Source organism: Saccostrea cucullata, unplaced genomic scaffold (assembly GCF_032062105.1).
Source record: "Saccostrea cucullata isolate Sc308-1 unplaced genomic scaffold, CSIRO_AGI_Scuc_v1 ctg4416, whole genome shotgun sequence".
In the NCBI taxonomy this organism is placed as follows: Eukaryota; Metazoa; Mollusca; class Bivalvia; order Ostreida; family Ostreidae; genus Saccostrea; species Saccostrea cuccullata.
The window spans coordinates 8,670-26,031 of NW_026937294.1; the positions used below are offsets into that span (position 1 = coordinate 8,670).

General features: G+C 35.1%; 1 protein-coding gene across 2 annotated transcripts; it reads right to left on the reverse strand.

Annotated features, from left to right (window-relative positions):
• Positions 1–1,769: 1,769 nt before the first annotated feature.
• Positions 1,770–16,608, reverse strand: LOC134247759 (uncharacterized). 2 transcript variants are annotated; one of them, XM_062730141.1, is made up of 14 exons: positions 16,528–16,608; positions 14,780–14,902; positions 14,285–14,398; positions 14,068–14,139; positions 13,834–13,958; positions 13,034–13,120; positions 12,846–12,932; positions 12,558–12,671; positions 5,830–6,040; positions 5,043–5,198; positions 4,863–4,948; positions 4,008–4,078; positions 3,437–3,543; positions 1,770–2,285 (listed from the first exon to the last, which is right to left on the reverse strand). In XM_062730141.1, the coding sequence occupies exons 1-14, from the start codon at positions 16,574–16,576 to the stop codon at positions 1,963–1,965; spliced, it is 1,725 nt and encodes a 574-aa protein (XP_062586125.1). In that variant the 5' UTR covers positions 16,577–16,608; the 3' UTR covers positions 1,770–1,962. The 2 variants fall into 2 exon arrangements, with proteins under 2 accessions (XP_062586125.1, XP_062586126.1); XM_062730142.1 differs by lacking the exons at positions 1,770–2,285; positions 4,008–4,078.
• Positions 16,609–17,362: the final 754 nt, after the last annotated feature.

A 17,362-nucleotide genomic window follows, 5' to 3' on the forward strand; every position in this document is an offset into this window, starting at 1 on the left:
TATGCCAATCGTATGATCTTGTCTTTATACTTAATTCGACTACAGAATGGTCCCTTTATCTGATCAATATATGGGACTCTCGGTTGGTGTGACCAGCCGTCTAGGGATGCTTACTCCTCCTAGGCACCTTATCCTACATCTGGAATTTCAAAGGTCCGTATTCTAATCCCTCTTCACATATTTGTTTTACCGAATGAATTGTTTGAGATCGATCACTGTTTGTTCTCTTTAACTTTTACATTTATTCTTATTCATGGGAAACTCTAACATATTCTTTTGCAACTTCTGACATTTATCTTTGTTCTAATCTTCATTGTGGTTGGCTCCTAGCTGGGTAATTTTGGTGCTGTTTAAATGTCTATGAAAATTTCTGTTTAGTAAATATCTCACTCTTTATGAAATCTTTATTTTGATTGGTGCTTCTCAATGCGAGATGCACACCCTAAGATATCGAATGAAATATGCCAGGGGTCCAAAGGCAACGTGTTGATTCATGAACCTTACCATTGCGAGGGTGCCATAAAACTATTTATTCTCTCACAGTTCTCTATGGTAAACTCAGATTTACATGAAATCAGATATACATGTATGTGCCTAAAAGCCTAAAGGCAAAATACATTACAGCTATAAACAATACACAGAGAAAGAATTAGAAGAGAGTCAATATACAATGTAAATTTATGTTTACTCTTCTGTCTCCTTTTCCGTTAGTATGTACCCACAAAAATGGATATTTAAGATAATGTGCACAAAAACACTATTCTGTACTGACCTAAAGAGAAAATGTGTCTACATAATTATTAAGTCAGCAACACCACGAAGACATTAATCTTAAATTTAAATATAATTTTTATGTAACCAAATTTATTACTCAATGTGTAAGATTTCAAAGTTTGCCACAGTGAGTTTTTTGAATTGTAACAATGACGTGTCCCTGAATCCCCGATTAAAAATTATATATGTGCATACATTTATATATATTATTTTCATATATTGTAACGGGATTTGTCATTGATTCATACGGCATCATGTGTTAAAGTATATAAATGCGGATAGACCAAGTGCTCGGTCGATATGCTTTTCTTCAAAGTCGATATATCTAAGGAACGACCTCATGAAAGGGCTATATTTGTATAATATACATGTATATAACACATCCATCGCTTTTTATGGAATTTTCTTATGTTTAGATTTTCTACGTATTACATTCTTGATAGAGTTTTAACTACACTGCATTTGAAGAACTGATACAAAGTCTAAAAAAATATGTTGAAAAGTATATGTCCTTTGCAATACAATAGACGACAAAAGTAACTTTAGGTTGATTTATTAACAAAGTAATAATAGCGTTTATAAATTTTAAAAACGAAGAGAATATTTGATTGAAACATTTATTACAGTTTCGTAAAAATTACGTGCATTTACATGTAATTAATAAATTGTGGGCCTTTTTCAATCCTGATAAATCACGAATTTTTCACCAGTTTCACTTCGTGTGTTTCCCTTGTTTCTAGGTTTATTTGTGTATTCTTTGCCATGACAACTCTGTAACTAAAAAAAATAAAATTACCATTAAAATTCCTTTTTAAAATAATGTTCTTTATTGAAGGAGAGAAAAACGAACAGCTAATTGTCTAGATTTCTTCAAGCAACAAAGCTGAGTCTTCAGTATTTTTATATCTAATTCAAAGATGAAGACGGATTGTAGTCCTTTTTTACATAAGGTATATCGATGAAGCACAAAGAACACACTCTGATTACTGTTTTTCCCTAAATAATCTCTTTACCAAATCATCGATCAGTTCTGAATCGCAGATACTAGATAAAGAATATTCTTTTAAAAAGATGAAAGCCTTAATGTTTAGAATTCTTATGAAACATAATTAACACTTTAATCTTACTTATAATAAATTCGCTGTAAAATATACTGAGTACAATAATTATAAAAAACAAACAAACAAATCATTTAGTACGTTGTTCCTGTTTGTTTAACACAACCACCACTGTAGAGTGCGGATTTCTGTTGTAACACTTGTTGATTCTGTCATTTATCTTTCTTGGATATGGCGTCCACTTCCCGTTGTAATCTCGCCATAGCCATTGCTTTTCAGCAATATATGTCTCTGACTCCTTTGACCCATCAGCTTCAATGTCTGAAGAAGAATCCTCAGAAACTCTGTCATTTTTGAAATACTGCCCTTTTGGTAATTTCAGACACGGAGATCCCAGCCCTCCTTTCTCGTGTTCAATGTTATCCTTCCCTCCAATACCGGTCTCATCAGTAGCTTTATAAAGAAAAGAACAAAAAAAAAAAAAAAACAAAACCAACAGGTAACTAGTTTCAATGTTTGTTTCTAAGGGACATGTAGTTCCAATTCAGCATTTCAGTAAAGCATGAAATTTCTCATAGCTTTTTATATAGATGTTAAGTAAGGATTATAAACTACCAAAGAAACCTTGTGTTTACGATAAACCTATTCTTAAAATTAATCCTAGGTCTATCTATATGAATATGCATTGTGGCAACGCACTTTGAAAAAAATTTTCAAAGTGCGTTAAAATTGGAACAAAATCAACGCACTTTGAAAAAAAAATTTCAAAGTGCGTTAAATTTTGGACACACTCAACGCACTTTGAAATTCTTTTTAAAGTGCGTTGAGTGTACATCAACATTTTTACCATGTGGACTCCTAGCGCACTTTAGAAATATATCAATACGCATAAACAAAATTTCTAGACTTAGTTTTTAGTAATTGAAAAAATCAATTGTAATGATTATATCTTTCGAAAAACGTTTTAATTTACATGTATTGATTAACCCTCATCGAGAACAAGGAGAAGATGAGTATATAGAAGGTCTCTCAGACCAACTCTTTTTTACTTAGGTAGCAAATTGAAAGAGGAAACCGCCTCCCCAATGAAAGCCCCAATTTTTAATTCCTATATTATGTATATCTTTGCAATACATTTGTGTGACAACTCCCTCCCCCCGGTACTGATGCATACGCTACACCCAAATATATGTATTTGCATAACTGGTGTGACGTTGAAAACTTTCAATAAATTTTAGCTTACATTTAATACATGTAAACTGGAAAAAATTAAGCACAATGAAACATTTAAGAGAGAAAGAATTTTCAAAGTATGGAAAAATCAAAATCGCTTACTTTTACATACTGACCTTATCACCAAAAAGTTATCCAACAGGTTCGATTATTTACATTGTATCATGCCTAAAATTTTCAAGAATGTTGACCAATGCAAGCCATACACATTTTTTCAAAGTGTGTTCATATGGTCGATATCAACGCACTTTGAAAAGAAATTTTATTTTTTCAAAGTGCGTTGATTTGGTCCCAAATTTAACGCACTTTGAAAAAATTTTCAAAGTGCGTAATTTTTCAAAGTGCGTTGTAACAATGCATGTATTTTGTACCTTTTAAAGCCCTACCAAGATGGCGTTCAGATGCTGTTCTGGTTAAGGCTCTTGTAACATCACAGTTGGTCTGTAAGAAGCTAATCACTTCTGCTGAGAAGGGATCACTGTCAACGAATTAATGTCGAAATCATTAAAAGCATTTAATTTATGTTTGTGATGTTTCGGTGATACAAATAAATATATTTATATTTAAGCGTTTTTTTTTCTCTCCAATTTTAACGCACTTGGAAAACGAATTCAAAGTGAGCTGAATTTGTCCCATATTTGACGCACTTTGAATTTTTTTTCAAAGTGCATTGATTTTGTTTTAGTTTTAATGCACGTAGAAAGTTTCAAATTTCGTTGCTACAAGTAAATCACATTAGCTACTTCAAAATGAAAATTGACATCGGTCTTCACCAAATATTAGGTTTAATCAAAATAAAGTGATTTATTTGATAATAATCTATTTGATAACAATGTCGCTGATTCTGTCACGCTGGTAAGTTGATGCACAAAACTAAAATATCAAATTGTCTGAAGTAACGTACATTTGTAGTTCATATAAATTTCTTGAAAAAAATGTTACCATATAAATACGTCAAATTTTCCGTCAAAACCATATCTATGATTTATTAAGCATCCGTTTGACCACCTTACCTGAAAATAAACCAAGACAAAGACAAACGTCGTGTCTTTTATAATGAAGAAAGTATGATTTGATCTTTACTAAAATATGTGCTAAAAATTTAATGTTCTTGAAAAGTTATGCATTTGGTATTAACGTGAGTTGAGAAGATGGTCATGATTAATGATTAGAGAATATAACATGAAGGAGAACCATTCAAGAAATATGACGTCATTTCTAAGTTTTATGCAGAAAATCCTCACATTGACAAATTTTCGTGGTTATTATCCCATAGAAAATATTGCCTGCAGCCGTCACCGCTTTAGTTTTGTATTATATTGTGTAAAATTATTTGAAAAATCAGAAATCTCAAAATCTTTTTGGCAATGCATGCTCTGCAAGTTTTCTGTAAGAAAATTCTACTGAAAGTTGATGTATTTGCAACTTTAAAAGAAAATATGAACTCATGACGTCACAATTATCAGAGGTCATATTAGGAAAATAATTTTTTTTTACTGCCTGGAATTTCAACAATTCAGAAAGGTAAAATTTCTTGGGTTTTTTTTTAACATCACTTCTTACATGTCTTAATTTTAGAAAAAAATATCGGGCCATAGTTGAATTGAAATCGTACCTTGTTCTTTTCTATTTTAAGTTAAAAATGATAAGAAGACGAATTTGTCATGACGTCATTTCAACTTTAGATTGAAATTAATCAAAGCCATTAGTATTGAAAAACTAAGGGGGGCATAGTTTGGATTTGGAGATATTTAAGCCAAATTTAATTGATCAAGCAATGATTAATCAAAAACACACAAAAACTATCCCGTTCCGCTTGATCCGATACACAGAACCAAGACTTCCCTCTCCACCATCTTGATCTCCAAGTTCCCAGTCAGGACCTATAATATCAATAGTTTGTCTTAGTTCATAAAAAGATTACATAATAAAAATTAGTGAAGGAACGTCTATACTTTTACGTGTTTGAAATTTTACCTCTTGTGACTATACATCCAACTGCTATTATTGTGTTATGAAGAATTCTTGGTTCACAACAAGTAGTGACCTCATATTTAACCCTATCCATCAAGGCTGCGCCATATCTGTATTCATTTTTACCTCCAGAGTCCCATTCAACTTTTAACCATCCAGCTAACAAAGATAACAATAGCATCATAATAACAATATCTTTTGTTAATTCACAGTTTTTCAGAAACACTGTTTACGGTTACATGTATGTCTAAACTTGGGTAAAGCAACATTATATGTTTTTACCCTGTCCTTAAATCTGTTGTTAAATACAAGTAAACGACGAGCAGAAGACACAATGTGCCAAGAAGAGAAAACATAATGCTTAATGATTTAGTTCGGTACCTTTCAGTAATATCATTAATTTAGAAAGGTCAGGGTCAGAGGAACACAAAGAGGAAAAAAGGATACCAAACAGCATCTCATTTCACAGTAATATATGAAAATAGGGTCATTTGAAAAAGTTTTTGTCAAATTTCCCATTGTAGTTTGTTTTCTTTCCAGGATTTATGAAGTGGTGTTGAAATGTTTATTTTTCTTATTGTTTTCTCTGTGATAAATCTTTGAAGGTTATATCGCCTGATATGCATGCCAATTTCGTCTGTGTTTCTGAGGTCAGTGAGCGCAGACTATTGAAATAAGCATGTGAGGCCTCGTGGCTATTAGACAGCATTAAAAAAAAATAAATTTACAATTTCAGAAATGTAAGTATACTCAACAAAATATAAAGTAATTCCTTAAATATGACACACACCATTTTTGGAATGTCCAATGACTGTACCAGGACCATGACTGTCCTGATCTGACCAATGCCAGTCCGGTCCTCGTGTAACTCTTGTCCCTATGTTTGGCAGACAAGGGTCTCTCTCAGCAAGTTCTGTATCCGCTTCTTCATCCTCGTCGTTTGAATCAGAAGGATCCATGGTATAAAATGATCTTTTGGTATAGATATCCAATATATCGTCCTGGTATGAGTAATGATGTAATCAAAGAATTATGTCAAAACTGTCATAAGTCTAAAGATGCCTTTTCAGATAGAAATATATTTTATTCATACAAAGATACAGAAAATTGTGTTAAGGTATCCGATCCATAAAAGGACAATTTTCTAGTCTTAAATATCCATCCTATATTGAAAACTCAGAAACTAATTCAAAGCAGTGTAGAATAGAAAAGGATTTACCAGGAGAAACTTTCAAAAATATTATTAATTGATCGGTAATTAATTAATTAAGAATGCATTCAGGTCTATGGGATAAAGCAAATTTTTAAAAATAAAAATTCAAATACTTTGAATATAAAAAAATGCTATAGTGAAAAGCTGCATATGATATATGATTTAAAAATAATTTTTCACCAGATAGATATTTTAAGAATGAATTTTATTGATTAAAATCAAAGGGGGATAACTCTTCAAGGAGGGGTCAAGGTAAAAAAAAATAGGACACATTCCACTCTTACATACATGTGTATTGAGTCTAAAACATGAAGATAATGTCTACACATTCTGAATATTCAGCCAATATATATCTGTTATGCGTTCAAATTCATTGAATCTGAAGCTATTAATAGAATATTTTCCGAAAAAATAACAAAACATGTTTCTTGGATGATAAAGGCCACAGCTTTAATAATTGTTTCAATGACAAATGTCAGACAAGCATTTAACAATCATTGGGTGCCACACACCTAAATCGATAACGGGCGTTATGGCACCTCGCCTTCTAGGGTAATCCATAGCAAGGCGTAACAATATTTATAAATCGACTCCTAGGGTACCCCTTAGCGAGTCAGCTGGGATATGTAATTGCCTCCTAGGGGATTCTTTAGCGAGGCTACTACCTGTTATACCGAACAGGTAAGCCCACTATACCGAGTAGGGCAAAAATAACCACCCGTTATACCGAACGGGGTACGAGGTTACTGTTATACCGAACAGATCCCTCACACAAGCTCCTAGTGCACTCCATAGCAAGCTTGTATTGGCTCCTAGGGTAGCCTTAGCGAGCCACAACATGCTCTACCAATCACGTAAAATAGATAATCATACATAAACAATAATTAATATAATGATGACAAATGTCTCTGCTTGTCTGACATATCCGTACAGCTGCGACAGCAACATATCGTCATTCCTCAGTCCCCTTGCCTGTATATCACAATCTTGCGCACATAAACAAAAACATCCATACTTAATTGTAACCTGAAAAATACAAATAAACAGCAGAAACAACAGCATCTCAAATTCTTAACATGTATAAGGTAGCAACCTTTCAACAACTAAGATTTAATTTCTCATTAATGGGAGTGGTGGGTGGGAAACAATTATCAAAAGTGCAGAATCGCTGGGAAAGCTATCGAGCAAGAGGAGGAAAACGCCACGTGCGCCCCTCTTTTATACTCGCGGCAATTGGGGGAAAGTGTCAAAAGACCTACCCCCTGCGTTTTTCGGAAATCAATTAAATGCGTTTAATTAGCAATTGCTTTAAACGACCTTAATAGAATATTTTCCGAAAAAATAAAAAAACATGTTTCTTGGATGATAAAGGCCACAGCTTTAATAATTGTTTCAATGACAAATGTCAGACAAGCATTTAACAATCATTGGGTGCCACACACCTAAATCGATAACGGGCGTTATGGCACCTCGCCTTCTAGGGTAATCCATAGCAAGGCGTAACAATATTTATAAATCGACTCCTAGGGTACCCCTTAGCGAGTCAGCTGGGATATGTAATTGCCTCCTAGGGGATTCCTTAGCGAGGCTACTACCTGTTATACCGAACAGGTAAGCCCACTATACCGAGTAGGGCAAAAATAACCACCCGTTATACCGAACGGGGTACGAGGTTACTGTTATACCGAACAGATCCCTCACACAAGCTCCTAGTGCACTCCATAGCAAGCTTGTATTGGCTCCTAGGGTAGCCTTAGCGAGCCACAACATGCTCTACCAATCACGTAAAATAGATAATCATACATAAACAATAATTAATATAATGATGACAAATGTCTCTGCTTGTCTGACATATCCGCCACTCAGAGATGTCTATACATCTCTGCCACCCAACAAATAAAATTTAAGAGGAGATAAAAGCTTCAATGGCTGATTGAAAAGTGTTTGTTATAATTGCATTTCCCACGTCAGACATATGGACTCCGTCAGCGCGGTATAGCCCCTCCTCCGAAAACTCTATATCAGGGTGATTAATAACTCTGCCGTTTACTGATGCGACCGCCCTACGAGCAGCTCTGTTAACTCTTTTTCGCTTCCGTTCGACGGAACATATGTCACGACCCCCTAGCCATTTTCTGCGCGGAAGTATATCAGACCATATCATTAATCTGTTTGCCATTAAACATATATATGTCGTGCTCTATTCTGGTACATAATACCTCGCTCTTAATTGATGTGATATCATTCCCCCCTAGGTGGATAATTAAATATGCAGGAGGAGGACATTTAGTTAACTTTTGCTCGATAGAGTCAATGAGCTCCCCCCATTTCATGCCCCTTTTGCCAATCCAGGTTACCTGAACGCCTAAATTTTCCAAGCGTAAGTTAGTAGTCAGATTCGTAGCCGCCCATCTACATGCCCAGTAAACAATTGAAGATCCCACAATCCATACAAGGTGTTCTAAAGAAGCAATGAATAATATGGTAAATACAACTCATCTACAAAGCTCACATCATATCTATTCTAATATACTTAAGGAATGCGCTTGATTTCCAGCGTCCCAATAATTGGATTTTGTCATGTGATACCCCTTTTAATGCAAGACACGTTGCACCTCCAATTCTAAAAGAATGTGATTTGTAAGCAGAATTCGGGTGATTAATTTTCGACAGGGTTTTTCTCAGGACTGCGTTAAACTGATATCTAGTTAGCGGGGATTTATTGCTATGCACGAATAATGAACCCTCCACACGTGTTCTCACTGCAAGAAAATTTTTCAAGTTATTTACTGGGCAAATGTTTCTTTGGTGAATAGATGGTAACAAAATATTGATACCTTTTCCTGTTTGATCAGTTTTAGAGAATCTTACAGAGATAGAGACGCAAGGAACGCTCTTTGACACACAAAATTTTATATCCTTAATAGTTAAGGGTACATGGGCGCAATGCTCCGAGGTATACACTAATTCACCTACCCTAAATAGGCCGTAAAAGGCCAAGGTAAAAACTGATCTAAACAAGAATGTTTCATATTCCGAATAACACACTTGATTTAGAGCGCTACAGATTTTAGCGAGAAGCTCTTCCGAAATAGGTGCACTGTGGTCTTTTGTTTTATTTAATCTTCGCAACCCTTCTAAAGATTTCCTAACTATGAATAAATCTGCCGGGTCGGTCCATTGTCTCAGTTTATGTACATAGCTAATACCCGAAATATAAGATGAAACTGTTGATGCTGCTGAGCCCGTGTCTGAATGATATGCTATATATAACAGAATATGGTTTGAAGGGACTGGCCATTTATCAGGTAGTTTTGTCTTTAAAATTCTTTAAAGCTTGTAAGTATACAGCCATGGTGTTTGCTGAAATGCTTGCGTCTAACAATCGAGTGATTTCGTCTCGAAAATAGTCCAAAGTGCCCCTGGAAATGGTGTCGGCTGACTGTCTGCGTCCGGAGCCAACTTGTGAAATCGCTGAAATTGTAAACGTGACAAACTGTCCGTCAATGAGTTCTGAACGCCCGAGACGTGCTGCGCTTTAAATGAAATGTTCAACTGCAAGCATTTTAGAACGAATTTTCGCAACATGATCATTACTAATTCTGATTTTGATGTCATCGAATTTACAATATGTACCACTGATTCATTATCAGATCTAAATAAAACTTTTTTGTTGCGCAGCTTTCCCCCCCCCCCCCCCCCCCCCCCCCCCCATAAAAATACTGAAACAAGCATGGGAAAAAATTCCAACACAGTGATATCCTTAGTATAACCCTTATTGAACCAAAACTCTGGCCAGACACCGTAGGTCCATGCACCCCTAAAATAAATTCCCAAACCGTTTCCTCGACGCGCCGAGCTATCTGTAAAAAGTTCTAAATCTATGTTAGATACCCAAAACTTTCCTTGAAATACCACAAAACCGTTAAATTTGTCAAAAAATTCCAGCCATACAAGTAAATCCGCTTTTATCTCTTTTGTTACTCTTAAATGATGATAGGGTTGAGACAAACCACGCGTTGCATTTGACAGCCGCCTGCAAAAAGTGCGACCGGGAGGAATTGCTCTGCAGGCAAAATTTAGATAACCTAATAGAGATTGCATGGTTTTCAAGTTGGTTTTCGGTTTCTTCAATATGCCTTCAATAATCATGCTGATTTCATTCAATTTTTCTTCCGGCAACCTGACCTGCATTTTTTGAGTATCAATTTCTAGCCCAAGAAAAGTAATGACTTCCTGTGGACCCTCGCTTTTTTCCCATGCTATTGGGACCCCTAATTCTTGGCAGACCTGAATGAAATTATCCACTATCATTTGACACTCGTCTGCCGTATGACCCCCGAACAAGAAATCGTCTAAATAGTGTAGAACCTCTCTAGATGTAGCTCGCTTGCGTACCAGCCACTCTAGAAACGATGAAAATTTCTCGAATGTAGCACAAGATATAGAACACCCAAAGGGGAGGCATTTGTCAAAATAATAACAGCCGTCGAACTTGAAACCCAGAAGCTCAAAATCACCGGGCCAAATGGGCATTAATCTAAATGCGCTTTTGATATCTGATTTGGCTAGGTAAGATCCACGCCCTAAACGCTGAACCATGCTAATGGCCTCGTCAAATTTTGTGTAATTGACCGAACAAAGCTCTTCGTCAATAAAGTCGTTGACGGAGTTATTGGTAGGGTAGGAGAGGTGGTGAATTACCCTGAATTCCCCCTCCGTTTTCTTGGGCAGTGGCGAAACTCGCAAATTTGACATAGGTCGTGATTTAAATGGGCCAGCCATCCGTCCTTTGTCAATTTCTTTTTTGATATTGTCTCTAGCGACATCTGCATGTTTATAAAAAGAGGGCAAATTAGCTGCTTCTGTTTTTTTTTCGAGGACCCCGGTAATGCAATCGAAAACCAAATTGAAAACCGTTCATAAGTTCTTTTGCTACTTCTAAATTCGGATAATTTGTAAGAGAATTTTTTACAGCTGCAGTGTTTATAGGGGAATTTGCTAATTTAAAGTTTTTGACCTTTATTGGTTGCAGCGGTGCTGTTTGAGGCCTTTGAGGTACGAAAAGTATCATTTTTTGCACAACTCGATTTTGGGTGCTTTCCTTTACAAATAGAACATAAATGCACATATTTGCAATTGGCTGTAATGCAACGGCCTCTATTGTAACTGAAGCAGACTCCAGTTTGGTTTGGTGCATGCGACGCAGCGAGGCTAAGTTCTGGCCTGGGTGGGACAGCTATAGCGTAGCCATAAATCGGAATTTAATTTTGACCAATTTCGGTAAGAGATTGCTTGACGCACTCTAAACTGTTCGTCGTAATTTCTCCATCCCATGCCCGGAAATTTCCTCGCTGCGTCGCGAATAACAAACATATATTGAACCAATTCGGCTGCCCTCCCTGGGTGCCTTTGAATATATATATATGCATGAATAACAGAAAAGCGTCAGTCCATCTATCGATGGTTGCTATCTTCTCATTCAAAACTTTGGGCTTAGCCTCAAGTTCCCCCTTATCATTTAGAACAAAATTACTACCCGCAGCGAACTGCTGCAGTTCAGCGCTTCCCTTTGTAAGCAGGGCTAAGTTTATATAGTTCCCCGCCCAAATTTTTTGTTTTAAAGCGATTGGAACATGGGCACCTATATCGTCCCCAGCGCAAACCTCCATGTTTGGCATCGCCCCGAAATTACCTGCCGGTGACAGGGCAGCTTCCTCCGGGACAGGCCACAAAGTAGAAAAGACTAATTGCCTACCCTTATTGTTAATAGTGAGCGGCACATGCTCCTCTGCCATTCCCGTGGAACTTTGAATGTTTTCCTCCCAGGCCTGGGCACTTGTACCAGTCACCAATCCCTCGATCTCAGGGTCTGCCCTGGTGTCAGCGTGGTGGACAGCGGTCAGGTTTCTTCTTCCCCCTCTGCCCTGCTGCTGCCTGGCTCCCTTGGTCCGCTTGCTTGCCATGGTGGACTTGGCGGTGACTTGGGACTTTCTGGCTCTAATGGGTGGCATGATTTTTCGCTTTTTGCTGAACCGTTCTCGGAGGTTTTAAATGCTTCAAAACAATTATCAAAAGTGCAGAATCGCTGGGAAAGCTATCGAGCAAGAGGAGGAAAACGCCACGTGCGCCCCTCTTTTATACTCGCGGCAATTGGGGGAAAGTGTCAAAAGACCTACCCCCTGCGTTTTTCGGAAATCAATTAAATGCGTTTAATTAGCAATTGCTTTAAACGACCTTATGGATCGGATACCTTAGGTTAACAAATGATATACAAAATATATATTTATGAATACACAAATTACCTTGTCCTCATCTGAAAATATCGTCCCGGGAAAGCTAGATTGTGCGAATGAGTCGATGGTTTGTCTACTAATTCCTTTTAAGTTTTGTGTGGCCGATAACAATGCCGTGGCTCTCTGTTAAAATAAGATCAGCCACTGCTTTCAGTTGTATGTATTCAATTTTCAGTTGTAAAAGGATGCTAATAATATGAATTTTAATCAATTCTAAACGCCATTTTTATGAAGACCTATATTTGTCAAATACATCATATTTTTTTTTATTTGAATTATACATGTACATGTATATACCAGATTATGAGTGTATCTTGCAATCTGTTTAACTTCATGTGGACAAACGATCCTTCCTCCCTTTAAACTTAAATATTTTAGAAATGCCTGGAAGAAAAGTACAAACTACTATTAATTTGTCAATATTTAGAATCTAAAATTGTTTTAAAGATTATATTTAGTCAATGCAATGGTCAATTTTAAATTACCACATCTGGATTTTTTCCTACAGGTATGCAGAAGATTGGATGCTGCCTCCCTAGCTGTTTCACCACTTGCAGGAGATGATCTTTTGCCTAGGATGGATGTAGTCAGACTTTATAAGCTATCAAAATTGAATACAGGGAGAGATTGTTTATGGTTTGTCTCTTTGTACTACTTCTTTTCAATTTTTCTCTTATCAATCCATGATGGTTGTAACCAGTTGGCAGGAGATGCTCACTCCTCCATGGCACCTAATCCCACCTCTGATGTTTTAGAGGTCCGTGTTTGCTTTTCTTCTAATTTGTCATGTTTAATGAGCTTTTGAGCTTGAATACTGTTCATTACCTCCAAATTTTTCATCCAAGTTTAAGTTAAAAAGGCGTACCCGGTATTCATATTTTGACAAACAAGCTTTTTGCAAGAGGGTTTGTCGCTGAGATATGTCATATCTTGCAAGCAATTTTTACTAATTTTTTAATAAAATGTTTCCAAATAATTTAATTTCAGTTGTAACACGCTATTTGATTGGTTAAACAGTTTTATCCATTTTGCATAGCATAACTTGCCTACGTCACAATGAGTTACGTCAAAAACGTATTACTCCGCTTGACGTTAACTTTTAAAATATGCTATATTTTAAACCTTTTTCCGAAGGATAAATAGAAATATTGTATCACTGTCTACATTGAAATTAAATTATAAGGAATGAAGCTTATTTCAACTTATGTTATATCGTATAACAAAAGGTGACATAAGCTTCATTCCTTAATTAAAATTTTAAACCAAATTAATCATTACTTCTTACCTGTAAGGTTTCATAAAAAGGCGAATCCTCTTCATCAGAAAATATATTGAAGTCTGTTGGTCTCCCATCAGATATCAGAATAATTCGTGGTCGAACCTTGAATTCACATATCCCTCTTGAGTAGCCTTTGCAAATATATATATTGTATAAACCAAAACATGACAAATGTAATAAAATGGATGAATTCTTATTCAATTAATTAAGAATACATAATGTGAATAGTCTTAACTGCACCAGATTCAAGGGCTCCAATGCTCAATAAAAAAGCCGCTGTCAGTGGAGAGAGTCCTCCGTATTCCAACGCTTCTTTATAATGAATGTAATGATTTAAAAAAAAAGACATGCTTTTAAATTTTGAAAATTATACTTCTATATAAAAGTTGCAACAAATCTAATCTTTTGAAATAGATAAGAAGTTATTTTGCAATACAATCAATACAATTACGTTTACCTAGACAACCTTTAATTTCAGAGTAACGATTTGAATGGTAATGTTGAAATTTCGTGATTTTTCCACAAACAATAACAGCGATGTTCTCATCTTCCTGTGGATGATTGGCAAACTCTGAAAATGAGAAATGTTACATACTTTTAATATTTAAAAGCAATGCAAAAAAGTGTTATTTTACTCCAAGGTACGGTATGTAATCTTATTCGTCTACATGTAGATCAACACAAAAAAGTTGCAAACTGTAGATTTAAGTTTAATCGGCTTATTGCTTATGATTTAAAAAAAATACTTGTATCCAGTAACTACCCACCCTTAAACAATTACAGTTAATGGTGATTTTAGCACTAAGTATTAATTAAAAACTTTTATTTTCTATTAAAATGGTTATAAAGTGTATCTGTAATACCGAAAGTTTATCAACTTGAAAGTATTTTCATCAAAATTAAAATACATGTTAATATTAATCATTAACACATTTTTCTTATGCTAACTTACCGTCAATAATTGAAGAAAATATAGCCTTTATTTGAATGAAGCCCTCTTCACCAATACTTTTAGAAGTATCCAAAATAAAAATATTGCAAGGTCCATTCCCCTGCTGATACCGAAGCTCAACGCCTTAAAATAAATACAATGTAATCTTTCTGATCTGTTTTTGTATTTGAGAAATAAAGTCCGCGTTTCGTGAATGTAGCAGGATAACCTCAGAGGTCGAGTAGTGTTGTTTGAAAGATAAAAGCCGAGACTCTTTGTATTTAAAACAACATTTTGAGACTGAGGAGGTTATTCTGCATCATTCACGACAACAATGACTTTATTTCTATTCTACTAAGAGTTGCTAATCGCTTCCTCTATAGAGAAACGAATTAGGTCACCATATCTCGATTACGCTATTCTATCTAACACCAGTGGGTAAATTTGTTTGTTTACCTGTGTACGGAAGGCAGACGATTTTAGCTTTCGCTGCATTAAAGCTAGCCATTTATTTATTATAAATTTGTTTGTGTCATAAATTTATTACTTTTTAAATATACAATGAATAAAATCAGTTTTCTATTTTATTGCTTTATCACTAATATCACGGAGTTCAAATATGCAGTAGGGAGTATCGTGGAACAGCCCCGCCTAGCTATAAAAATCTACATTCATCAGCTACTTTATGTATACACATTTATATACAGTGTTTAGGCTTTGAAAGACGACACGTCGATGTGGTCTAAATACGTATTTCATTCTAGAGTCAAATATTCATTTCAATTGCACAGGTTTGATACTTGTTTCTGATCTAATAATTTTTTATGATGTTCTTGATTTATTGGAGAATAATGTTCGTGGTATTTCTTTGATCTTTGATATATGTATTTATATGAACAATTTATTCTCAATTTTATGTCACAGATGTTATATTTTAATATACTCTTTGCATTGCCAATTAAGCACGTTCGCTGAGTTTGTTGTGTGTCTGATGTGAATGTTTTGAGAGGTCCTGTGACATTGTTATTTTCGTATTTACACGTGTTTCCGGTTAAGTGACCTAATGTGACCTCACTACTGACCAAAAACTGACCGTTTTTATCTCATTAATATGCATGTTTTAATATCTGCACTCAGTATATAAGCACTGTACCCGCCAAATTCTTGACCCCCACGATTTTTGCCTTTACGGTAGAAGACAGATTTGCATTATATTATACTAGAAGTATTCGTCAAAGATTTACTTAGAGTATTTTTAACTGGATTCTTGGTTTATTACTATAAGCACGTAAATAAATATTTTTTGTGCCGAATCTGTGACATTTATATTTAGATTGTAAATCAATATCACTTCGAAGTGGTCACAATTATAATAATAGTTTTATGTCTTTCCATAGCATGTCCTTCCTTTTGCATTTTGTAAACATTATTCTTTCTAAACTAAGTTAAGTCTGAATTAAGAAAGCATGCATAAAACATGTTTTGAAAATACAAAATATATAATTTCTTTTCATATGAAAGGTATTTATTCATAATAATTTGAGTGTATGTAGAAAAACAAAGGTTATTACACGAACCACTACATGTACTCCGTAGTCTTTTCAAGTTATTTGTACAATACTCGTATGATGGTCTCAAGATGGTAACATGTTATTCACTTTAACTTACCAAAATGGTTTCATTCCCTAGAAAATGTTTATCTCTTGATGATAACTCAGCCACTGTTCGTTATGATTATAACGATTAAAATCTAACCAATGACGACTTACTCTTTGTAGCATCAATGCTGGCTTGGTTTCGCCAAAAATTTTTCTGCATCCCCGATGCCAATATCCATATCTTAATTTTCAGTTCAAGTTTCTTTTCTCGTCAAGTATTTCGTAGTGTTGAATCCATTGTTTTATTGAGCATTATAACCTTATAACGATGAACCTTATGTTTAATTTTTACTTCCTACTAGCTAGTACTTACGAATTTCCGTTTCGAAGAATCCGTTGCTATGATGAAGCAAAAGTACATCTGTTTCTATAAATATTCTATATTTGAATGTTATGTTTCATTACCTAGTATCGTTATACCTAGTATTACATTACCTAGCAACATGTTTGTGACCTGATGACCATTACAAACCACTCTTCAATTCTTATCCCCCTATAAACCAATGCCCTGTGCCCCTTTCAAAAAGAAGCAATGATGTTGATTTAGCAGACGATCCATAGCATAGGCCTTGATATTTATAACTCAGATTTCGTATTGAATGAATGTGCATTATGCAATTTAAACCTTGCCAAGAAATGTTGAAATTTGTCCATAAGAAAACAAAGCATAAAGTGCAGCATGATAAAAAATACATTTATTTAACTCACTTCCTTAACATTAATATTCTCATTTCATCTCATATTCAATAAAAATTAAGAAATAACGATGAATGTTAGGACATTGATCTTTATAGGAAAAATGCTTTATGATATCAATGTTATTTTGTAGAGTGTGGGAAATTACACACATGTTGTATTTCTCTCATAGGGATTTTAGAATTCAACCTGGACATGCACAACTTGAGGAAGATTAAAAACCATTGGCTAATCGAATAATTTTTTTGAC

Coding starts and splice junctions, on each gene's coding strand:
- LOC134247759 (XM_062730141.1), bottom strand. CDS start 16,576: ATGCAGAAAAATTTTTGGCGAAACCAAGCCAGCATTGATGCTACAAAG. Junction 14,399..14,779: donor ATTTTCTTCAATTATTGACG/GTAAGTTAGCAT, acceptor TCTCATTTTCAG/AGTTTGCCAATCATCCACAG. Junction 6,041..12,557: donor TATTTTCAGATGAGGACAAG/GTAATTTGTGTA, acceptor TACTCATACCAG/GACGATATATTGGATATCTA.